Source organism: Gymnoscopelus microlampas (assembly GCF_963454915.1).
Source record: "Gymnoscopelus microlampas genome assembly, chromosome: 9".
NCBI classification, from domain to species: domain Eukaryota; kingdom Metazoa; phylum Chordata; class Actinopteri; order Myctophiformes; family Myctophidae; genus Gymnoscopelus; species Gymnoscopelus microlampas.
Window position 1 is genome coordinate 31863038 of NC_139946.1, and position 25769 is coordinate 31888806.

Here is a 25769-nt window from a genome sequence, read left to right on the forward strand (position 1 = left end):
CGGAAACTTGGAGCATGTAGCAAAAGAAAAACTAGCAAGCTTGCTGCGGACAACGAGAATTTTATCTGCATTTCACGGCTTGTTGACGTTTCTGTGAGTTCTCCAAAAAGCAGCAGGTTTACTCGCGGTGCAGAGGCCACGTCTGTTCATTTACTCTGGCTTGGAAAACCGCCCGGTAGAGACTGATCTTTTTGTGACCATGGATCTGTTCGCTAACATGCTAGCTCCTCCACAGTGTTGCCATGTCCGCTTATAATAAGCCACTTTGGGCTTGTTTTTCTGTGAAGTCGCTTGTAAATATTGTATGTTTTTTTAGGGCTTAATTCGTTTCTAGTGTAGTTGCTTATTTGGGCTTGTTTCCTAATGTTGGTTAAACCAGTGTTTCTCAAACCTTTTCATGTCAAGGACCCTAATCAAATTAATATGTATTTGTCCACGGACCCCCATCTGAAAACATTTTGTCAGGGAACCCCCCCCCCCCCCCCCCAATACCAGATTTGTGTTGTTAAAATCTTTCCAAGCTTGTAGATTGGCTATTTTCAGAAAGCCGACGTAGGCTTCTTTTGGGCTTGTTTTCATAGACCTGGTTGCTTGTTTCTGTCGCAAAACCTGGCAACCCTGCACCTCCTCCTCACCAACAACAACATAGCGTTCTGTATATGTATGTATGTTTGTGTCTTTACAGATGACAATGTGATTATGACACGGGGTTGACAGCCACCACATCACTCCTCCGGTGCATGCACTGTGGACACTTTCTCTTGGTCGCAGGAGGAGGAGGTGAAGGAGGACAGGCAGGAGGAGGAGGAGGTGAAGGAGGACAGGCAGAGAGTCCCCTGTCTACAGGGATGGACACCTGGACCCCGAATCCTCGGGCGAAGCCTTTCATTCCTCGCCAGCAGCGCAGCCTGTATCTCACCTGGAAATACAAACTGACCAACAAACGGTCGATCCGCCGCTTCTGCCAGGTCTGTAGCAACTCACACACAGCTTTTTATGCACTGGTGTGTAAAGCAATGCATGGTTCTCAAACTTTTTCATGTCAAGGACCCCCAAAATGATATGTATTTGGCCGCGGACCCCCATCTCAAAATATTTTGTTCCAGGGACCCCCAGGAGCAAAGATTTTAGTTACAAATGTTGGCTTTAAAATATGGCAGATTTCTTTTTTACTTGTGAAATGGGACATTCTGCATAATCAGTACTTTTACTTTTGGTACTTTTAAGTATATTCTGATGCCGATACTTTTGTACTTTTACTCAAGTACATTTTGAATACGGGACTTCTGCTTGTAACAGAGTATATCTACATGGCAGTATTGATACTTTTACTTAGTAAAACATGTGAGTACTTCTTTCATCACCGCTCAAGAGTGTACAAATGGCACCATTGGTTCCATTTTGTACACTGTCTGTGTACTATCCCTAAGGGTCCATTTGATATTAATCATTTGGCTGGGGACCCCCGGAAGTCTGGAACCCCCTCAAGAGCCCTGGATCCCACATTGGGAACCACTACATTAGACTACCTTGATTTGTTTGGTTACATTTGCTCATTCTCAGAGTTACAAATCAATCAATTAACACTTGAGTGCATGACTATGTTAATTTGAGGAAATTACCTTCTGGGTATATTGATGTATGAAATGTGATTTAGCCAGCCACATTGAAAAGTAATTTAAAAGTGATTAATCTGCTTTAAATATATGTTTGTCATTACTTTGCAGGCAGGTGCCGTTCTATTTCTATTAGTTACTGTCATCGTCAACATCAAGCTCATCTTGGACACAAGAAGAGTAGCCAATGAAGAAGAGGCAGCTCAGGAGTATGGTGAGACAGACAGTTGATTGTCTTTAATTTGTTGTCATTTGTCTGTGACTCTGTTGCTGGATACGAGTTGTTACACTTTCAACCTGGACCCATCCCATTTGAGGGTCAGATGAGATTGTCATTTCATAAAGCAACACACAAAAATGTTGAAGGAATGTTAATTTGATTGCCTGTTAAAGTACGGGGGGGGGGGGGATCACAGGTCTACTTGACCTGCTGAAAGCCAAGGTATATGACTGACCTTCATAATGACAGAAGAGATTCATTCAGTCAGGGGTTTAAGTGTCTTCTTGCAACACTTCGACAGGAACCTGGAAACTTATGTTTCCCCAGGCAGTGAGCTTCTCTACTCATTCAGGGATTATTAACGACAAAACATTTATTTTTTGTCGTTAATAATTTCAATACAATTGGTATTATTAAAGGGGAGACATTATCAACGTTAAGTTTCCAAACTTTTTGTGGGCAGTTTGTTGTTCAGAAGGCAAAATGCATGGCACCTCTTTACATTACAATTCAAATGAAGTACTGCTAAATAAAGTAACTGATTATCACCAGCAGATGGCAGCAGTGTCTAATGTGTAGGTGCACCAGTCCTGAAAAAGCCACATACTGGTGCAATTTAACAGTATGAGGTGTGTATTCATTGTTTTAGCAACAATCCTGAATTACACATTACAGAGATTTGTTCCATTCATTTGCCACTCAGAAATAGGTCCACCATTATCATTTTCCAATATAGACCAGGTTCAATATGCATAACATTTTTAAGACCATATTCATGGATGCAACCCACATTTTTGCTAGTTGCTAGTTTACTCTGTTTAGTCTTAACATATTCACCGCCAAACACGGATATATCCGTCTTTTTTGGGGGGAAAAACGTCCATAACCCAAGATAACGTGATCCGAAGATTTACTGCTCCATCCACTTCCTGGTTAACTTATTACTTTAAAATCCTGTATCTCGGCTCCTGTGTACTTTTTTTTTAACTATGTATTTTTGGCGAAACATGCTATTTTCCACTGGGTATAACAAGAGAACGGGAGGTCACAATGATATTTTTTTTTCATGGAAGCACAGTGATTTCCTCCGTGATTAGCAACCATCAGGGTATCGATCATACTGGAGATAAATATTCTGTGGTTCTTGAAAAATGTGTCAAAATGCTTAACAGAATGCTTAACTGGCAGAAGCTACCTGCCCACATTAGAAAGCCTCTGGCAGTGAATGTGTTCATCTCAGTCTGTTATTTTCAGTGTAATTCAGTAGGTAAAGAAAGTAACCCTTATGATGTCACAGAAATCAGAGCCTGTCATCCTGACAATCAAACGTTATTGTTTTAGTTATTGGCACTTTAAAAAAAACTTTATTGTTTTAGTTATTGGCATCTCACTATGCAACGGATCTTGGGAAATAAGAAAGTCTAATAGTGATGTGGCCTCCCTGTCCAATCTTTAGGTATTGATTACTATTGATGGAGTTACTGTGTGTAGATTGGGAATGAAGCTGCACAAATCACAATGCTGTGTTCAGTACACTACAGGCTGGCTGCGTGTGGGGCCTGTGGGCATGTAGGCCAGTGTGGGGACGTCTCCCTTGGCCAAAATAAAATGCCAATTTTTATAAACTTTATTTTTATAAACAACTGTACTAATAACAAAAGTGCTTCACAAGAGCAATGTTGTGTAACTGATTTTCTGCTACTTGTTGTGTTGCATTCTGAATAAAACCTTATTTATTTTGTTTCCATTTACACATTACTTTGCTGCTGCCTACTAATTTGTGTCTAATGTTCTTACAGAGGATGCCATACCCAACATGGAGACCCCACGCCGGCCGGCCGGTGGACGCAAGGTTCTTGACATTGAGGTTTACTCAAGCCGTTCCAAGGTGTATGTGGCGGTGGATGGCACCACTGTGAGTCTGATTTAGCCATGAAGTTCTTTTAATGTTGGATATTACAGTTGACAGAAAATAGAATATATTGCATTGTTAACCCATTAACACATTCCATGCCAGAGTTTAATCTCATAATGTACTCACCAGTGCCAAGGTTTTATTGTTGTTTTTTTCATGTCGCCATAGACCCCGCTAAATCCGTTAAAAAAATGCGTTCATTTGGTTCTACACACACAGGGGATCTGTGTGCGACGAGCAGTGAAAACCGCGTCCCCTTACGTTCCGCCATCTTGAAGCTACAGCGGTGAACGCTAGACAGTGATCAGTGAGGGGAAAAACAACAACCGAGATAATCGACTTTAAAACCGGATCCCAGACAGGAAGCGGATACGATCGGAAAAAACGGAACCCGGTTAATTTCGTATCCGGTCGTCCTACCGGAACCGGAAGGGGATCAAAAAATTTGGAAAGTGCACTTTTTCGAATTAACGCGGATTTTCAAAATTTCACCAGTTGGCGTAGATCTACGCGATTGGCACGTGGCGGCTTTTAATCGGTTCGCGTAGATCTACGCGACTGGCAGTCAATGTCCTGAAGCCGATTCTACAAATGTCTTCTAAATCCCAACAGTTTTCTGAAAAACTTATGTTTCTATATCAGTGGTGCTCAAACTTTTTCATGTCAAGGACCACCCAAAATTATATGCATTTGGCCCCGGACCCCCATCTCAAAATCGTTTCTTCCAGGGACCCCCCAGAAGTAATGATTTGAGTTAAAGATGTTCGCTTTAAAAGAATATAAATATATTAATTTGCACACATTTTCTACATTTTTGAATAGCCAAAGCGTAAAATAATGCTTTTTAGCTCAAATCAAAAAATGACACACATGCGTTCCAGGTCTTAATGGGTGAAAGCACAAAAGAACATCATCTGTGCTTCACTATCATTGTTTGCCTAACCACTTAAGCCATACTTTGTTGTACGATGAGTAGTGAAAATAGCTGATGCAAGCTCATAATGCGTTGAGAGCTTATAGATTGGTTATTTTTATTTTTTCCCAGGTGCTGGAGGACGACATGCGGGAACAGGGCAGAGGCATTCATGTAATCGTTCTCAACCAAGCTTCTGTAAGCATCCATGTAGCCCTGATTTGTAACTCTTAAGGTTTTATTTCTGCAGAATTTATTTTTTTTGCGTTCTTTGATTTCCAGCGATGATGACTCATGTATTGTTGTGTTGTTTTGTTTGTCTATTTTCTTGTGTTCATTTTTATAAACTATTTTATTATCAAGTCTACCCGTGGCCTCCATCTTGTCTTAATGTCTCGTATTATTTTATAGTTCAGCCTGTAACTATTTTTATTGTTTGTGTGTATTCTTCCATAGGGTCATGTGATGGCCAAGAGGATCTTTGACACCTACTCTCCCCATGAGGATGAAGCTATGATCCTCTTCCTCAACATGGTGACCCGGGGACGTGTCCTCATCTTCACCATCAAGGTCAGTCACTTTCATGCTTTCTTGTGATTTAAGAAGAATGAAAATGTTCTTTACATGGTACATGTTGTCTGGCTCTTCTTTGGTTGTAATTTAGCCATGCCCTAATAGTTTTTCCAGTGGTACGTTTTGTTGATTTATACATTACAACAAAAATAACCTATCTTCAACTGAAAAAAGTTGACGTAACTTGCATGGCTTTATTTTTCTGTTGAAGATGCATAATATTTGACAAACGACAATAACATATGGCAAGTATGAATTAGTTATAAGAGTTTATAGGCCAGAAGCATCGTGGAGTTTCTTTTGATTTAAACACTCGACCAACCTTAGCTAGCCTCTAATGGATCAGTGAAATATTATAAAAAATAATAAATATATTTCAAAAGGAGACCATACATCCTGTAGGCATCATTTTAGTAATCATGTTCAGACTACAGAGTCACATTTTGTGGATTCTTCAGTGGATTCTTGCGTTTGTTATTAGTCCAGTCGGTAGAGCACTTACCTTCCTATGGACCACGTGGTTCTGGGTTTGATCTCAAGCACAACCAACGTATGAGTAGCACCTCAGCAATCCATCTCCCAGGGGTCTAGTGCATTAAACGGGGATAGACACCCTCTTTCTTGGCCGATACCGACAATAAACCACTCTGACCTACTTACTTAACAGTACAGTACATGTTTGTTTTTTGGGCAGGATGAGGGCACATTTCACCTTAAGGATGCTGCTAAGAACCTACTGAAGGGCCTGGGCAGCCAGGTGTCACTCAACCTCGGCTGGAGGGACATGTGGACTCTGGTGGTGAAGAAAGGAGGTAGAGGAACAAACTTACATTTTTTGTGTTCCACCATCCAGGAAGTTGCTTGTTTTTTCTAAGTGATATTTTTACTACAGCTTTGTCTTTTTCACGCAGTCATTCACTCTTGCGCTCACTTACTCCCTCACTCACCTACATAAACGTGTGTGTGTGTGTGTGTGTGTGTGTGTGTGTGTGTGTGTGTGTGCGTGCGCTGCAGGTCAGGTATATGGAGAGAAGCACTCCAAGTCTCCTACGCTTTCTACCTGGGGAGACCCTGTGCTATTGAAGACCGAGGTGCAGCTCACTGCCTCTGAAGGTACGTTAAAGTCATGTCTTTTTTTTTTGTCACTTGGAATTTTTATTAAATTTTTCACACACATACAATGTACAAAAGAAGAAAATAAAAATGAAATGAAACAAAAAGAAGATGAACAGGACCCACAAGACATACAAGGACAAAAACTAAAAGAAAAGACAAACACTTCGGAACCAAACACTGATCATAATTGTCCTTTTGTTACTCGTGTTACTTCACTTAGATAGTGTTCACGTAGATTAACCATTTTGTCCATTTCTTTTCCATTTGTGCCTCCTGGAGCCTCAATCGTAGCGTCATGTTTTCCATAACATATATTTCCTCCACTAGATCTTTCCATTGTTTTTTTGTGGGTTTGTCAACCTGTCCCCATTTCCTTGTGATACATTTCTTCCCTGCTGCCAATAGAATCTTAACCAGATACCTGTCTCTCATCCGTATATTACCCGAGTCTAAGTCACACAGATATAACACTTTACTATCCATAGGTATCTCATATCCTAGTATCTTCTGGAGTTGTCTATGTATCATTTTCCAAAAAGATTCAATCTTATGACATTTCCAGAAAACATGTGAATGGTCTGCATTCTCCTCTCCACATTCCCTCCAGCATTGAACCTGTTTCCCTAGTTGTTTACTCTTAATCTTGGGTGTTATAAAGAACCTAATTAAATTTTTCCAGGAGAACTCCCTCCAGACTCGTGAATTGGTGGATGTTTGATGTGCCCTCCACATATTTGCCCATTCTTCTTCTGTAATTGCTATCTCAAGTTCAGTCTCCCACTTTACTTTTACATAATCCGTTGTATGTTTGTTTTTCATAAATGTTCGGTATAATCCCGATATAACCCGAACTTCCTTACTCGAGTATGCATTTATAATCATTTGGACCACACCATTCACTTCTCCAGAGGGTGTCCCCCGGATTTCCTTTGTATAATAGTCTCTTAGTTGTAGGTACCTATAAAAGTCGTGTTTATCTATATCATATTTATCACTTAGTTCCTTAAAACTCTCCAGCTGCCCCTTTTTCACCAAAGTACACCACGCTGTCATGCCCTTGTTCTGCCATTGTTTAAATCCTTTATCATATTCAACCGGTCTGAAAGCACTGTCAGCGGCTATCCATTTTAATTTTTTAATTTCCTCTTTTAATTTGTATTTTTTAACTATTTTATACCAAATCTCCAATGTAAATAATGTGATTGGGTCAATAAGGTGTTTCTTTTTTTTGAATAAATCAATGTCTCCTAGTAAGCTCTGGATTGGTGTATTCCCAACTTTCCCTTCAATAACCTTCCATCTGGAGATGTAGTCAGGATTACACCAACATATAGTATATCTCAGCTGAGCAGCTTGATAGTACATTTGCAAATTGGGCAGACCCATTCCCCCCTTATCTTTTGGTAGCTGAAGGGTCATAAATTTAACCCTAGGTTTTCCTCCTCCCCAGACAAATCTAGAGATCAATCTATCCCATTGTGTAAATTGGCTTTGGGGGACCTCTACTGGCAGGGCCTGGAATAGGTATAACAATCTAGCCAGAATATTTATTTTCACAGCTTCTATTCTTGAGTTAAGGTCTAGTGGCAAAGTGGTCCATCTTTCTATATCTTTACGGATTTTCTGATCTATTCCGGTGTAGTTGGCCTTATACAGTGTGGAAATACTTTTAGTTATGTTAACACCCAGATATTTAATACTTTTTTGCTTCCAATTAAAGTCATAGGATTCCTTTATGAGTGCATTTGGGGTATAATTTAGTGCTAGAATCTGAGTTTTAGCTATGTTAAGCTTGTATCCGGACAATCGACCAAATGCTTCTAATATATTGGTTAGCACGGGGAGTGAATCATTAGGTTGTCCAAGGAATGTGATTATATCATCGGCAAAAAGCCCTATACGTTGTTCTCTGCCCTGGACCTCAACGCCATGGATACCCTCATCTTGTCTAATGGCCTGTGCCAGGGGCTCTATGAAAAAATCGAACAGCGCTGGTGAAAGGCAACAGCCTTGGCGCGCAGAGCGCTGTAGATAGAACTTTTCGGATAAACTTCCATTAATTTTGATTCTCGCTGAGGGCTGTTGGTATAATGATCTTATGCTTTGTACTGCCTCTTTGTTAAACCCAAATCTTGTCAACACAGCATATAAGAACCCCCAAGAGACCCTATCATACGCTTGAGCAGCATCTATGCTCACTATTAATGTACTTGTTTTTGTCCTTTGTACCTTATCCACAATGTGTATAGCTCTTCTGATACTGTCATGGGTCTGGCGACCCCTAATAAACCCAGTCTGATCTTCATCGATCAGGTCTGTCATGAGATCAGCCAGTCTTTTGGACAAAATTTTTGTATACATTTTGTAATCTACATTTAAAATGGATATCGGTCTATAGCTGCTACATTGTTCCTTATCTCTCCCCTCTTTTGGTAGGACTGTAATTATTGCCTCTGACCATGATGTTGGGATTTTGTGTTTTTTCAGTGTCCAGTTAAAGGATGTTAATAATAGGGGTGCAAGCTCTTCCCTATACATTTTGTAGAATTCAGCAGGAAAGCCATCACTCCCAGGCGCTTTGTTATTCTTAAATGAGCTGATTGCCTCCATTACCTCCTCCATTGTTATGCTTGCTGTTAGTTTATCATTTTGTATTTTCCCAATTGAAGGCAGGTCCAGCTGTTCCAAATATGCTCTCATTTCCCCTTCCTCTACTTCCTTGGGCTGTGCATATAACTCCTCATAGTAGTTTCTGAATATTCTCTCTATTTGTTCAGGAACACATGTCAGTTCATCTGTCCGAGGGTCTCTAATTTGGCATATGCTACTCAAAACCTGCTGTTTGCGTATCCGCTTAGCTAATAGTTTGGTGGCCCTTGACCCTGCTTCATAGTAGTTCTGTTTTAGATACCTATTATTTCTTTCAATCTCGTCAAGTTGTGTTCCTTTTATTTTTGTTTTCAATTCTTGTATTAGTTTGTATACCTCCTCCTTCTTTGTTTTCTGATATTCCTGTTCTAGTTCCCTCAATTTGTCATTGTTTTTCCTGTAGATTTCTAACTTGGCCTTCTTAACTATTACTGATTGCACTATCAATTTACCCCGGATAACTGATTTCATGGCATCAAGAATTACTGTAGGGTCCACCTCTCCATTATCGTTTTCTTCTATATATCTTAGCAACTCAACTTTAATCTCCTCCTTCCTTTGCTCATTATTTAACATTCCCAAATTGAGTCTCCAGACTGTTTGTCGTCTCCTGTTATTCAGTCTCAACTTCAAAGTCACTGGGTTATGGTCTGACACGTCCGCCCCTCCAATCTCGCATTCTGTAACTCTATGACTTTCATTTGTGTTTATAAAGAACTGGTCTAATCTTGAATGTACTTTATGAGCTGCAGAGAAGTGGGTAAAATCAATTACTAAGGGGTGAAGATATCTCCATATGTCTATCAGTCCCATCTCCTCTAGCGATGTGTTTACAAATTTTGCTATTTGAGTTTTCCCCCTTTTTGAACTTGACGTATCTTTTTTATCACATAAAACCGTATTAGTATCTCCTCCACAAATCAAAATCCCACTTGTTTCCAAGGCTATGATATCAAACAAGGATTTGAAGAAATTCTTATCACTTTCTGGAGGTGCATATATATTTACCAAGGTTACCGGTTCATTTTCCAGTTTTCCTTTTACTATAATATACCTCCCCTCTTTGTCTTTAATTTCTTTTTCAAAAATAAAATTGATTGTGTTAGATATCAAAATTATAACACCTCTTCTAGGGCCCTCTCTATATGAACTATAATATGAATTCCTATAACCAAATCTTTTTAATTTCTCATGTTCCGTTTTATTTAGATGAGTCTCTTGTAAAAAATAAACCTGCATTTTTTCCTTCTTCAGTTTTGTCATCACCCTTTGTCTTTTTATGGGGGAATTCAGACCATTCACATTTAGTGACATAATTCCAACCACATCAGTCATCATAGTACCTCCTATCTCTTCTTGTTACATGTAACCCTTGTTCAGTCATTCCATTTTGTTTGCAACCAGGTGTCAGCTCCACATATATAAGACATAAAACAAAAAACACGTAACACAACCTCCAAACACGGGGTAAATCCTCCGTGACCCCTAAACCCTCATAACAGGGTGCGGGGGTAAGCCCCGTCTTGAACGGGGGCCCCTCCCTAGGCATACTAGTACTAGACCCAACCCTTGGGCTTCCCCAGTGCCTAGCCATCCTCCTCTTAATAAGAAACCTCTTGGTCGGTATACATTATCCCATCAAAAATAAAGTACAGAACAAAAACCATTCCGTTTTCATCAAAACCACAATTTGTAATAAAGTCCCCACATTAAGTTGTATTTGTACATTAAACAGCCAATCTTATCGTAAGGGTGGGCTAATTTTCTATGTATTGTATTAATATGACGTCAATTTTTATCATTCGCCTCCTTAATTATTTTATCTTCCCTCGCCATTTTTCTTTTCCCCCCCCCTCCCCCACAGTCACTTCAACTCAATGTTTACCTCTTGTTTCCAGCAAAAAACATTCCTTATCTTCTTTTAAAACTTTTCAACCTTTCCGAAGCTCGATTCTTTGCACCTTTCGCCCGTTCCACTCTCTGCCACTGCTCGGATCCATGGTTCGATCTCGGGCTCCTCTCCGCCTCTGCTGCCGCCGTGGCCGCTCGACTCGGCTCCTCCGCTGGCGGTTCCTCCGCTGTCGGCTCGGCGAGTCCCTCCTCCTCCATCGGCGAATCTGCGCTTGTGTCCCCGATCGGCTCGCTCTCCATGAGGCCCCTCTCCTTCAAGACCCGGGTGACGTCCTCCGCGCTGTTGTAGGTCCTCGTCCCCTCCGACCAGTGGATCTTCATCCTTGTGAACGGTGTATTGAAACGGATTCCTTTATCTTTTAGTATTTTTTTTGCTGGAAGGTAATCTCTTCTCATACGAACGATTTCGGGGGGGTAATCATGATCAAAACCCAGACGCTTGCCTTCCACTTGGATGTTCGCCTCCCAGGCCTTTCTCAATATCATTTCTTTCATCTCAAATTGTAGGAAGTTCAGCACAATGGACCTGGGAGAAGCAGACGGGTCATTCGGCTTCTGTGTGAGAGCTCTATGTCCCCTCTGCAACTGAAGTTGGGTTCCTTCGGGTAGACTCAACTCGGAATGAAATAATTGATCCATATATTTCATTACCGATTCACCTTCTGTCTCCTCTTTCAAATTAAAGACCCTCACGTTGTTTCTCCTGGCTCTTGTCTCGAGTTCCAGTAATTTAGCTTCTAAAATCTCCACCTGGTCCACCATTACCAACAAGGCACCGTCCGCTCCTGATCTCCAATCTTCTACCTCTGAAATGCGTGTTTGGGACTCGTGCATGTCCGCCTTCAGCGCCGCTATCTCTCCGTCGTGTCTTTCCGCCTGTCGGTCTACCTCCATGCGAAAGTTAGTAATTTCTTCCTTCATTTCTTTCATTATTCCTTCTTTGAGCGAAGTTAAGTCTCGCTGCATTTCTTGTTTGAAAGATTTTAATTCCGCCGTCACACCAGCGAGTCCCACCCGCAGCACTTCCTTGATTTCCTCGTCCATGTTTTTTTTCTTCGCGTCTTCTCCCCTTCTTTCCCCTCCGTCGTCGTCGATGAGTCCGATGCTTTAATCCTCTCTTGTGGTTCTTAAAATGTTTCTACGTCTTCTTCTTTTAAGTAGTATTCACTTTTCATTCATTTTTTCCCATTTTGGTTATGTTTCTGCCGTGTTGTTTTAACCGACTCTAGAGAGCTATCTAACTAAGCTGCTCCTCTCTCCGCCATCTCACCGGAAGTCGTTAAAGTCATGTCTATTTATTAAATGTCTTGAATTAACACATTGATTGCCAAGATCGCATTGATGCGTTCTTTCAAATCCATCGCTTGCTTGCCAGCAATTCAAAAGAACGCATTGATGCGTTCTTTTGAATTTTCATTGTTTAATCTGTGATCGCGCGGGTCTGTTTATTTTTCATCAGCACTTTCGTTTTCCACTTACGTCACACTCACCCGGAGCCGGATGTATAACGCAGATTTCGTTTCCGGGTCACATTGTTTTTCTCCGGTCATTTTCGGCCAGAATAGGGAAATACACGTTTTTTCACACGGTATAACAAACAAACGGACAGCTCAACTTCTATTTTCTTTGGTCCGGGTGACTAACAGTCATCGTCGTCGTGTATCGTTTTCAGGCCGATCCGGGGATCAGGGATTGTCGAAAACATAACATCCGGTGAATGACCGGATGTGACGTGGGCATGTTTGGGAGGGGGCGAGCGAGGTGATCAATGTTTGGATTTGCTGCTCTCTACTGGTGGAACTGTCGTATGTGCTTAAAACCACAATCAGAGAATTTATTTGAATGAAAAATTACAAAATTTAAAAAAATAAAAAAACACGCAAATTGCTGGCACAGGGGTGAGTACATTATGAATAAACTCTGGCAGTCAATGTGTTAAAAAAAATCTTCATCTCTTAAGAGCATAGGTATGCATGGATTGTGTGTTTACAGTTGTTTATGTGTTTATATCTGTATACTACATTTCTGTATATAAGAGTTTTGTAGAGGTCAGCATTATGTATAAAAGGAAAAGAACAAAGATTGTGCTCTAATGCCATGTGATGTTAACTGGTACATTCACAGAGGCAGAGTGCCACTGGGCAGACACAGAGCTGAACAGACGACGGAAACTCTTCTGCAGCAAAGTGGAGGGCTACGGCAGCATCTGCAGCTGCAAGGACCCTGCTCCCATCGAGTTTAGCCCTGACCCCGTAAGACAGCCACTTCAATTCTCACTGCTTTAGCTCTTTTCTAGGTTATGCACATGGTGCCAATTTCAATGCCAAATTGATCTTAAATTTCATGGTAAAAAGTCTCTTCATAAAAGTTAACAAAACAACATAAACTACATAAACATTTCATGTTATGAAACATAAAATTACATTGAAATTGTGGAAATGTGCTGATATTTTTCTTTTTGCTATAGTGTCACGCTGTGACCTAATGGTATTTAAAAAAACATACCAAGTTATAGTACTTGTCTATAGCAATAATAAGTCCAATTATCATCTTTCTTATTTCAGCTACCCAACAACAATGTCTTCAACGTCCCTGTGGCTGTTATCGCAGGGAACAGACCCAACTATCTCTATAGGTAAGGGTGTGGCAATGATAGTGATAAATGTAAAGGTAATTAAAACGTTATAATGATTGAATGCCGAACCAGAGATTTATTTTGGTCCGGTGGAACCATAAAAGGTCCCCTCTAGCTTAATGAATAGAGAATAATGGTCAAATTGCTGCACAGTGAAATCCTGAGTGTTAATTTATCCATTTGTACACATTTCTACCCTCTCTGCATCAAATGAACACTCACAATTTACTGAGTAGGTTTAAGTGTTTTAAACTTGTGTAAAAGTGTATGCTCTCTCAGCATCTGAAAATGGTTTGGGAAGAAAACGATCCCTAATGGTTCTTCTGTGTTCAGAATGCTGCGGTCACTTCTCTCAGCTCATGGCGTCAACCCACAGACGATCACTGTCTTCATCGATGGATACTATGAGGTACGGGGTGTTTTCCTCTTGTTTCTCGTGTTTCTTTTTAGAAACTTAATGTTTATAATCCAGTTTGACTGGCAGTAACGGTCTGTGTGCATGCTGGATTGCTGGTAACCATAAGTATGTTTTTCTCCTTTGTGTGTGGGTGACACAGGAGCCTATGGATGTAGTGGAGCTGTTTGGACTGAAGGGAGTTCAGCACACACCCATTAGCATCAAGAATGCCAGAGTGTCCCAGGTAATCAACAGTTCTCCCCACTCTAAAAGTTTAACACTTTAATACTCTATTAAACGCCTACGTAGTCCAACTGACGTCCACTCCACACTTTGTTTAGACAGGGTAGTAAACGACATAATTCAACATCATTCAGAACCTGGTCAGTGCCCGTGAGAACTTGGTCCGGCTGTTCATGCACCTCCCAAGATGTTCTGACAGAATCGCGTGTGATTGGTCAGACGTGGCTGTTTGATTGATTATTTTATAGACAGAAATGTAAAACAGCACGAGTACAGTCAACACTTTGTCTAAAAGGATAACGCCAAAAAACAGTACTGACTGACTGAGTTGGCAGGGACTGGCGTTCAGAACTCGGAACTGTTCTGTGGCAGTATAAAAGACTTAAGTCCTCTCTCCAGACTTTCCAATACCTAAAAAAGTTATTGTTCGGTTGGAGTATGTTGCTGCCATTAAACGTAATTGCTTGTAATTAAATCTTGGTAAGTTCAAACTGGAAAAACACTGAATAAAATGTGTACTGTATGTAAATCCTCCCACACAGTTGTACAGTTGATTGTGGATAAAGTTTGAATTGCCATTACCGTAACAAATTGGGATTTCATGTTTGAATAAATAACCAACTATAGACATACTACAGCTGAAAATAAACCAAATAACCAGCAGATGAAGAAGTTGTAACGGTTAAAAACAACTATGCCTAAAATGTAACGCCTAAATGTAACGTTTGATTTTGGAAACACCAACGTCACAAGCCTCCCAACTCATCATCTTTTCCTCCTGCAGCACTACAAGGCCAGTCTGACTGCAACTTTTAACCTACACCCAGTGAGTACTGCAATTGCAATGAATTTCCCTTCTAATGATTGTCACAGCAAATCAAGGTAGTCTAATGTTTGAAAAACAGACGATGCAAATATATATGTTGTTGCTGTCGGGCAGAAACCTTGTAGCTCCATATTTCAACTTTTTATGTTTTTTGCCCCCGTAAATTAATGCCCTACTTCATACAAAAGTGTCACTCAAAAGTTGTGAAAATGGCAGATCTACAAGCTCACAACACGTCGCATTGTAGATCGGCTATTTTCAGTATTATACCACTATAATGTTTTTAGTATAATAATAAAAAAGCAATGTTTTTGGACATACAAGCCAAGGCTTCCACCCAACAGCAACAATATATAAGTGTGTAGCCTAGACATGTACTACTTATTTGAGATGCATTCTCTGCTGTATTCTTTTGCCGCCATGCAGTCAAATTTGTCTGTTGACTAACTAGATCAAACAGTTGAGGATGAAAGGCCAGACCGCACCAATGCAACTAGTCGCAACTCCTTGCAACAAAACTGTTTTAAAGCCAGTTCACCTTGCAACTGCCATTGGGAATAATGGTTGCAAGTAGTTGCATGTTGCAAGCTGTTGCATTGGTGTGAACTGGCCTTAAGATGCAATGTACTCACCTTTTTATAGCACAATCTGACAAGGACTACAATTGGAAAAAATATGTTACAATATAAACGGGTGACTTATTTCTCTTAATCAGGAGGCCAGTTTTGCCATTGTCCTAGAAGAAGACCTGGACATCTCCATTGACTTCTTTAGGTAGGCTGCTCAATATATCTACACAACATTGTGCATTGCTATCTGTATGTAAACACTGAGTTTGATGAAGGGCATATTCTCATTTAGAGGAATCTGGTGGTGGAATTGTAGCACAGCAAGGCAGGGTTGTACTGATACACACTGGCTGAACCTTTCTATTGAGGCTGTAGTCTTCTTATACTGAGAAGAGAACTCATCAGCTTCATTGGAATAGTTCAGAATGGTATTTAGTTGTATTTTGAAACTGCAGTTTACTTGTATGGTCTCATCATACCCCTGTTTAAGGGTCAGCTTTATTCTTGTGTGTTATTTCTTCATCTGCAGCTCTATGTGATGAATTATTGAATTGGTTTTTACATTGAAACGTCTTATTGTAATAAATATGCATGTTCTGATATCAGAGTACATCCCCAACTTCATCTTTAACATGAAGTTCAAAACATTGTTGACCCTTACATGTGATCGCCACCAGGTGGCAGTAAATGCACAGCTGTGGAGCCCACATCAGCTCTGTTATGAACTTCAGTGTCCCTTTGTTTGACAGCCACGGCTTTGAAATGGATTTGTTGCTGTAAATGTGCCAGCTCCCCCGCTGGGACGCACACCCTTTTTGAAGCATTGACTTCAAATGGCTTCCAATCGTTCCCAGCTGTCGTCTGGCTTAGTTTTAATGCCAGTTTGCCTCGGTAAACATGCTCTCTGAAATTAGTTTTAGACATTCAATTAGGAAGCAGCGAAAACCAAAGCTGGCCCTCCCGTGGCGGACGACAAGCCTTTTTCTTTTTTTTTGTTGTTGTTTGTTTATAGCTAAATGCACGGCTCGTCTACATCCACAGATGCGCTTACCGGCACCAGAGGCATGTAAATGTGTTTTTCATAGTTTGGTGTCGCCGTCTGTTCATTGGGGGCACAAAGAGTTCAGGTAAAAAAGTTGGCTCACAGTTTTAACGTTTTGCGCCCCTGGTCATTCGACCAGTGAGCACACAGACCAACAAAATCCAAATGTTGCGTGTTCGAAACCGGTTCAAGACCTGTGTCACAAGTGTGACTGCCTCCTTTACCTGTCTCCTTTTACTGTACTATACAATTTATATCAAACAATACGCTCCATGCAACATCGTAGTGCTTGGTACAAAATTAATTTCCACAAGGACAATAAAGCATCTATCTACATACGTACGTACGCACCTATCTACATTTTCCTCGCTTTTTCCACCAATTGAAATACTTTGTGGTGTGCAGACTTACTTTGATGCTACTGTACTACACAATAAAAAAAAATGCCACACAGAAAAAAAACACATGATGCTGTTGATGATGATGTGGTCGTAATGATGGATTTTGTGGTTTTCTGGGCCAGACTAGTATCTACTCATTGAATGAAATGAATGACTTCTGTTGCGATGGTGATCGATCAATGATAATGATGATATTTCCTGCTGCTCTGAGACGGACACCCGTTCATGATGGCTGTTATTGCTTTTGCTGCTAAGCACTTTGCTGTTATGAACGGTACAATGTTTGCTTCATTGTCGCTTTAGTTTCCTGAGTCAGACCATCCACCTGTTGAGTGAAGACGACAGTCTGTACTGCATCTCAGCCTGGAACGACCAGGTCAGTGCCTGCCGGCTGATTTTCTGAACGTTTTAAGTAGGGCTGGGCAATTAACCGAAAATATGTCGATACCGATATTTAGAACCAATAACTGACTTATAACCGAACAATCGAGAAACTATGTTTTATATATTTTGTTCTATCGGGGGGAAAAAGCGAATAGATTTTATTATCGACTAAATCGATAAGTCTGATTAAACACCCTGTATTATACAATAGTGAAAATAGCCGATCTACAAGCGACGCGTTGTGAGCTTGTAGATTGGCTATTTTCCCTTATTTTATTTTTAATAAATGATTTAATTGTAATCGAGGCAAAAGTTTGAAATAATCGTGATATTTATTTGAAGTCATATCGCCCAGGCCTAGTTTTAAGTCACTGTCTCTGTTCCTGTTCCTCCTCTCTTTCACACATTCTGCTAGAAGAATTCTGCTTCCGTCAGCCACTCATTTTCTCTGTGCCTACATGTCACCCTCTGTCTGTCGACCTTTATACTGTGCCAGACTTCTGTTGACGTTCACTATCCACTGGCTCATGTGATTTGGCTGAAAACGACATAAGCAAATCATCATTTGTTTTGAATTGAATCACATCCGCCATGCTCTCTGGCCAAGTACAGGAGCTGGAAGTTGGATCAATTTCACTTTCTGGCCAGATATTGTTCTCACTACCAGGGGAACTGGAAGTTGGTTTTGTTTCAGTTCTTGTCCAAAATGTCACAGTCTGCATTCATTTATTTTGTGACTCTCAATCACTCATACCTAAAAGAAAACATGTTTTATACAAATATTGTGTGTTGTGCAGGGTTACGAGCACACAGCCGAGGACCCAGCTTTGCTGTACAGAGTGGAGAGTATGCCAGGACTGGGCTGGGTGCTAAAAAAGAGCCTCTACAAGGACGAACTGGAACCAAAGTGGCCCACGCCTGAAAAGGTGGGTGTGTGTGTGTGTGTGTTGCTGCATACATAGTGCATCTCTCTTGATACTGTTTTGTGTCTGTGTTTCATTTATAGTGTATCAGCACATATGTGTGTTTGATTATGGGTGTTTGATTTGGGGTGGCATAAAGGTAAAACACTCATCACTGCCACAGAGGCCGGGTTTCGATTCCCGGCAGCAGGCTTAGCTGGACGCGCCATCATAACTGGCAGTTTTTGACGTGGGTGGGAAGCCAGCCGGCGGTGGTGTCCTTGTTGCTTCACTAGCGACCCCTACGGGTTCAACGGGGAGGAGAACTGAGCAAGGGAGCGCAAAGCTTGTAACACTGCCAGATGAAAAGTAGCAGCTCCATGTGTATCGTCTCGTGTGGTTGTCTAATGTGTACTCCCACCCTGGGGTTGGCAGCCGCAGGGAATGCAGTACAGGGGTGCTTTGATAGCTAAAATTGTGGGTAAAATGACAGTTGTCCATAAAACAATGCGGTGTGTGACTGTGTGTTGTGGTCTTCCTGCAGCTGTGGGACTGGGACATGTGGATGAGAATGCCAGAGCAGAGGAAGGGCAGAGAGTGCATCATCCCTGACGTGTCGCGCTCCTACCACTTTGGCATCATCGGGCTCAACATGAATGGCTATTTCCATGTAATCAAGTTTGCATTTCAAGTCTAATGAATTATCACTATTTAATCACTTGAACCCCATATACGTTGTTGGCTGGAGTCTCCCAGCGTTCTATACTAGGTCCCCTCCTTTTTCCCCTCTACGTCACCAAATATCTGTGCCGAAAATATCCAATCTAAAGTTCGTAGACTGGCTATTTTCGCTGAATGTTTGCCACAGAATAGGGAAGCTAGGATTCAAGAGGATAAAACTGTCATTAGCTGTAATGAATGAACCAATTTTGCTAGTTGTAATTGTGTACCACAATTCACATCAAAGTAGCAACAGAATGTTGTCCTCCCTCTAAAATCCAAGTAATCTGAAACAAGCGATTGATTGATTGATTGACGTTCTTATGGATATATATTTGTACATATCTGTCAAAAGGATGAAACAAAAAAGCTTGAGAGCTTGTTTCCAATCTTGTCCTTTGAGTGCAAATGTGTGGGTAATTGGGTGCCATGTGTTTTATTTTGGGGGGAGCGGAGAGCAGAGGCAAACAGACAATAATCAATACATTAATAGCATGTCAATGTACTAGAATTAGATGACTAAAATGGAAAAAAACAATATGGGTACTGTAACTCAACTAATTGATGGATAGGTCTAGCCGCTATTGCACGCTCATGGTTTGTTCAGGGTTTTTTTGTGCCTACATTTCAACAGCTCACATTGGATATTGAACAACAGAACAGAATTGATAACATTGCTATGTCTTTCCTGTCCCCTCTTACAGGAGGTATATTTCAAGAAGCATAAATTCAACACCGTTCCCAACGTACAGATGAAAAAAGTGGACAGGTTTGTACACTCAACATGTAACGTGTACAGTATGTCCCACTTTTTAACATCATTATCCATGAACTGGCTGATGCTCAAAAGATCTTATACTTGTTCCTCAGCTTGAAGAAAGACGCCTATGAAGTGGAGATCCAGAATCTGCTGAAGTGAGTGAGCTTGAAGGCCTTTACATTCTGATGCACTAGCAACTAGAGCATGTGAGCGGAGTGGAGCGGGTGGAAATGCCGCTCGGCGCTCCAGGGGGCTGGTTTCACGCTCGCTATTCGCTCATGTTGACCCCCCCGCGCTCCGCGTTCCGCTCCCCGTCGCTCATGTGGATTTGCGCACCTCTCGCTCCATGCTCCGCTCAAACCGGGCCGCTCAACAGTAAAAAAAGAAAGACATTTGAATGAAATCTTGATCAAGGACGTGCGTTGTGCACTGCTGGATGTCTGTGTGTCTCTGAGTCCGTGCGACCGGGCATGCTCAAACATTTGGTGTGCGCCCCCCGCCGGAGCGGCTTGGAGCAGCAGGCGGTCCTCGCTCTGAGTAGCACTCCAACCTTTTTATAAACCCGCTCTAGCAACACTAGCAAGAGGCCCAGAGCTCATGTATTTGCTGTGTCATAATATGTATGACAAGTTATAAAGAAAATAAATATAGAGTGTTAGAAACATGATGGCATGGCATGATCATACCAGATACATAGTGCATTATAATGCATTTTGACATTTTCTGATGTGATTATGATATAATATGGCTTAGAATCTCTTACCCAAGGGAAATAATGTATAACCTAATTAAGTAATAATACTCAGGCAGGATTGCTATGTTGGCACAGGTGTGCTGCGGTTGTAGGCACTAAGCTGGAGGCAGAGTGCCGTGGATCATATTGCAATTATACCATAGTTTAATTAATATTTATGATTAGAAAACAGAAACTGCAGAAACAAGGTGGATGCGTTGGGGTGCTTTCATTGGGAAATATTGGCACTCAGACTGCCTCTTAACTAATCACAATGTGAAAGCGTAAAGGCCAATACATGCTCCTCTTTCCGACTGGCTTTCCGAACTATAGTTCGGAGAGTGAGGACATCTGGGGGTGCACAAGTTTTGACTGAGGAAAATATTTGAGACCGCCCAAGATCAGAATGGTGTCAATTTGTAGTTATAGCACCTCTCTTTCCGAAGAAAGGTTTGGACGTTGCAAGGAGAATGTATTGGCCTTAACTATAACACTTAACAGCCTCACACCATGACAGTGATGACAGTTTGTGATTACAGCTATGCTGGGAGTAGATATGCTTATGAGGACTTATAATGCCTTATCATTCCTTAATATTTAATATTTTACACACCATCAACAGAGTAAAGAATTGTGTGGGTGGAGGAGTACAATATAAATGTATATGTCATTTTTTGGTTGTGTGCAGTGCATCCACCGTATGGCTAGCTAACAGTATTGTGTTGACAATAACGGTATTGTGATGAAATCTTCAGGGAGGCTGAGGTGTTGGACCACACCAAGAACCCATGTGAGGACTCCTTCCTGCCAGACTCCGAGGGGAAGACATACGTCATGTACATCAAGATGGAGAGCGAAACGGACACCAACACCTGGACCGAGCTCGCTAAGGTAGACCAGCACAGGGAGGAGTTCATCCACTAGTTGAATCAATCAATTAAACATCAAACAAACATCAAAGGCAAATCTCAACCCTGTGATAGTTTATTATAATTGTGCATTTCATATAGTGCCTTTCTCCAAAACGCTTTACAAAAGAATTGAGAAAAGTCATTTTCCAGAAAGTCCCATTTTAAAATGTTCTTAGTGTGAGGTAGGTTTAGACGCAACATCACATTAATACAGACCAATTCTCCTTCAAGGATTCTACAGCTCTAATAGCAATTTTAACAATGATAAAGAGCCATTGAAAGGCAAAAGTGTTAACTTGGCTCAGTACTGTGAAGGACTAGTGTCATTCAAACACATCCTCTGCTCTCCAGTGCCTCCATGTTTGGGACCTGGATGTGCGGGGCTACCACAGAGGCCTGTGGCGGCTCTTCAGAAAAAGGAATCAGGTCCTGGTGGTGGCTGTTCCCATCTCCCCTTACTCGTAAGTATATGAATATTTTAATTATAGATTGTCTTAACCCATTAAGACCGGGAACGCATCTGTGTCATTTTTATATTACTTAGGCTATTAGAATTTATTTTTTTATTATTGTCAAAATTTACATTTCTTTAAAGCTAACATTTGTAAAACTTTTAAAGTCAAGAAAAATGATACATATTTGGCTGCAGACCCCCATCTCAAAATATTTAGTTCCAGGGACCCCCCCCCCCCCCCAGAAGCAAAGATTTGAATTACAAATGTTTGCTTTAAAAAAAATATATACGTGTATTCAAATATTTGCACAAAGTTTCAAGATTTTTCAAAAATAGCAGATCTACAAGCTCGTAGCGCGGCACTCGGTGCCGCGCTGTGAGCTTGTAGATCTGCTATTTTTGAATAGCCAAAGTATAAAAATAATGGTTATAACTAAAATATAAAAATTACACAGATGCGTTCCCAGTCTAAATTGATTAACGTACCACATGATAACTACAAAAGCAGAATACCCAGACTGGTGTGGCAGCTGACAATAGTTATAATATAAGTGCATCCAGTTCATCCACAGTCTGTTAAATGTGTGTGCCTTCCTCTTTTTTCAACTCTACGTCCTATCTTCCGTTCTATCCCCCTCTCTCTTGTCTTTGTCTAGAGTGAAGAAGCCGGCCAGCGTCACTCCTATTCACCTGGAGCCTCCCCCCAAAGAAGAAGGAGCACCAGTTGAGCAGATGTAGTCCTAACACACACACACACACACACACACACACACACACACACACACACACACACACACACACACACACACACACACACACACACACACACACTGAGCTCTTCTGCTAGAGTGAGCTCCTCTGCTGGATACGAGCATAACACTTCTTCTACCAACCTAGGCCTTAACAACTCTTATTCTAAAGTCCATATTCCACCAACAACCACTAACCGCCCTGCTTAGGGACTCAGGACATGGGAGATTTAGGCACCCTGGGCGGATAAAACAAGGTAATCTAAACACTGGACTCGTTGGTGGTACAGCATTATTTGCAGCACGCGTGTGGACATAAGCGTCTTAAGCAGCTACAGTTCAAATGAATCACATAACTGAAAGGATCGCCACTGCCGGGTCTGCTGTGCCTACATGGTGCCCTTTTCAGCCGGGACCTTGTGCCATTTATGGGAATATCCAGCCCAAACTGTGTAAAAGTGGCTCATTCTTCACACAACACCGTTGTATTGACTGCGTGAATGAAAAGGCTATAGGTTGAGATGGTGCGACGCATGAAAGGGCTTTGGTTATCATTTATGGGACTTTGAAGGGTCTCCTTGATGACTGACGGATGACACGTGGCTCCTCCCTTTCAATCAACACTAAGGGACGAAAGGGCAAAGAGGAGAGGGAAGAATGATGCACTGCTTCATCTCCTCTGCAGGGCGGACACAAACACACTACCACACACTACAGTACAGGGGCACTGGCTGCCTAAGAAAACTGCCCAACCAGAAAACAACTAGCTTTTGTGGTTTTTGTTTAGTTTTTTTTAACTACTGAGTGCTTTGTCCATCCTGTACATAAAATGTAACTTATGTCTATTTATTTTTTGTTGTATAGGTCAACCGGAGGTTTTGTTTGGTTTTACTTAAGTTCATTTTTAAGTCTTTTTTTATCAAGATCAATGCATTTTTTTAAGAGCCTAACGTTTACAGAAAGTGCATTAAAATGTATATACATTGCACATATATTTTTTGATGAAAAATAAAATGGTCGTCTTATTTTTCAACATAAGATAATATTAAGCTAGAGCAAAGGAGTCTATACAGCCCTGTGGGTTTTACTATTACGACTGCTTGGGTCGCCTACCCAACCTCGGATCACTTTGATGAAGAGAACTGGAGACTCTTAACACTTGAACAGAACTATCGGAGACACTGAGAGACTGAGTGAGTTTGGCCAGGATGATCTGTTGTACCCATGTTGTTACCCTTTGTCACGGACTAGAAAGTGTGGAATGTACAATTGTCCTCTAGTCTATAATATTTATATAGATATATGAGATCCAATGTCTTGCAGTGCTAGAAGCTCGCCTCATACTTATTATTAGCATTACAGTGTAATTAAAACTTTCCATGTGACAGTGGAGGCAGCCAGATATCTAAGTATTTATTTTAGTCACACCATGACAGACTAGACAACTACAAAATACATGATTGTTTTTTGTTCACTGTTGGCCGTTGTCATGAACAAGTTTGTCTAAAATAAGACAACGTAAGAATGTCCCCTATAACATTGATACACTAGACCCACTTGGCTAGCATTGCTAGAGGCTGACATGTTATTCCTCTTTTGTTTGTCTGTGGCGGAATTCTCAACTTTCCGCAAATCAGCTATGGAACCGGGTAGTCTCACTCTTAGTTTACCTGTTCTTCCTCTTAGATAGAAATGATAGTCCAGCCATTTCAAAGCAACCCTATTCAGTGCTTTAGTAAGTTTTAAACTTGCCTATCAAATTTATTAATGGTTGTTAGGTTTTAATTGTAACTATATCAGTATTTGGCTATTTGTCATGTTTATTTCGAGTTATTGTTAGCATTTTGTGTAATGGTAAGGCAATAGTGTTGTCACAATACTGGACTTTCTAACTTCGATACAATATCTTGAAAACCATTTTCGATACCACAGGGACATTTGGACAGAGGGCATACAATTTTAGATGTTTATTGAAGGCTGTTAGTGTGTTTTCGTTGCAAAGCTATTCTCCTCGGCTTATCTCTGGTACTATAAGGGAAATATCACGCTTGTTTTCTTTGTGTTTTTTTCCCCTCTTTAGATAAAGCCTAAATTGTCATCTTAAAATTAAGGAAAGTTAATTAAGAGAAGAGAGCATGGTATCGATACTGTGGGAAATGGTTATTGAAATCGATTCAGATATTCTGTATCGATGTGTATTGAAATTTTGACGATGCTAGTAGGCAACCAACCCTAGGTTTGCTTTTCCCAGTTGTGGATGTCATTTCAATCACAATCACTTACTGTGCAGTATTGCGGTCAATTGCCCAAGTTGAGTTGATTGAAAATGAAGAAGCAAGTATCACCATTGCATGGTAATGTTCAATCAACATCTACCTTTTCGTACTTGTCTCATTCATTTTTTATTTTATTTTATTTGTGTGATGATCCTACTTTTCTTTGTTTGTGTGAGCGCATGAGATTCAGTGGAAGTCTGCGAGCAGCTCATTGTCTGTCCAGCAGTGATATGGTAGATCTTTTTGATGATTAGGACGATGATCCGAGGACGCCAATCTAAAGCAGTTTGACATATGTATGAGTTTCTACTTATATCATCCAAATAAATGAATAAAGATGTTCTTTTTCTAAACTGCCGTCCTGCTGCTCCTTCCTAAGGCCTCAGTGGCTTATCCAACTTAAATTATTCATGTTGATGGATGTATTATTAGTGCATATTATTCATGGAATAAAATAAACTTGAGGCCATTGTTATTCTTAGCTTAGATTTTGCTCACCCATGGCCTTGTGAATGCCTACAGATTTCCCAAGAGAGCGTCAGGCAAGGCAATGTCGAGGCGAAATGCGTGTGGCAAGGGAAATGCATGCAAATCTTTGTGGCTTGGTGAATTTCCGCAACCGCTTTGGTTGACCAAGGACAAACGCCCCTTCCTGCTGAGTCCTTTAGAGCTATATATCACCACATCATCTACAGTACATGACTTCATAATGTGTGATGACCCTGTGCAGATTCTCCCAGGCCTGACTCAGTCCAGATAGGTCAGGAACTGGATTTTCCTCAAAATCCAAAGGCCCCAGGTGTCACAATTGTGGGCATATAATAGGCAAACATTCTGTGAAAATAGCAGAGCTA

At 40.9% G+C, this 25769-nt stretch overlaps 1 protein-coding gene across 1 annotated transcript; it reads left to right on the forward strand.

The window, feature by feature from the left end:
• On the forward strand, nucleotides 1-25246 carry pomgnt1 (protein O-linked mannose N-acetylglucosaminyltransferase 1 (beta 1,2-)). The gene is made up of 22 exons (XM_084067824.1): nucleotides 1-93; nucleotides 686-968; nucleotides 1728-1830; nucleotides 3636-3751; nucleotides 4797-4862; nucleotides 5121-5234; nucleotides 5932-6049; nucleotides 6252-6350; nucleotides 13038-13165; nucleotides 13478-13548; nucleotides 13882-13957; nucleotides 14106-14189; nucleotides 14973-15014; nucleotides 15730-15788; nucleotides 17330-17402; nucleotides 18208-18336; nucleotides 18857-18982; nucleotides 19737-19801; nucleotides 19903-19947; nucleotides 21281-21416; nucleotides 21788-21897; nucleotides 22547-25246. Exons 2-22 carry the CDS (start codon nucleotides 741-743, stop codon nucleotides 22626-22628), a joined length of 2070 nt encoding a protein of 689 aa, XP_083923950.1. The 5' UTR covers nucleotides 1-93; nucleotides 686-740; the 3' UTR covers nucleotides 22629-25246.
• Nucleotides 25247-25769: the final 523 nt, after the last annotated feature.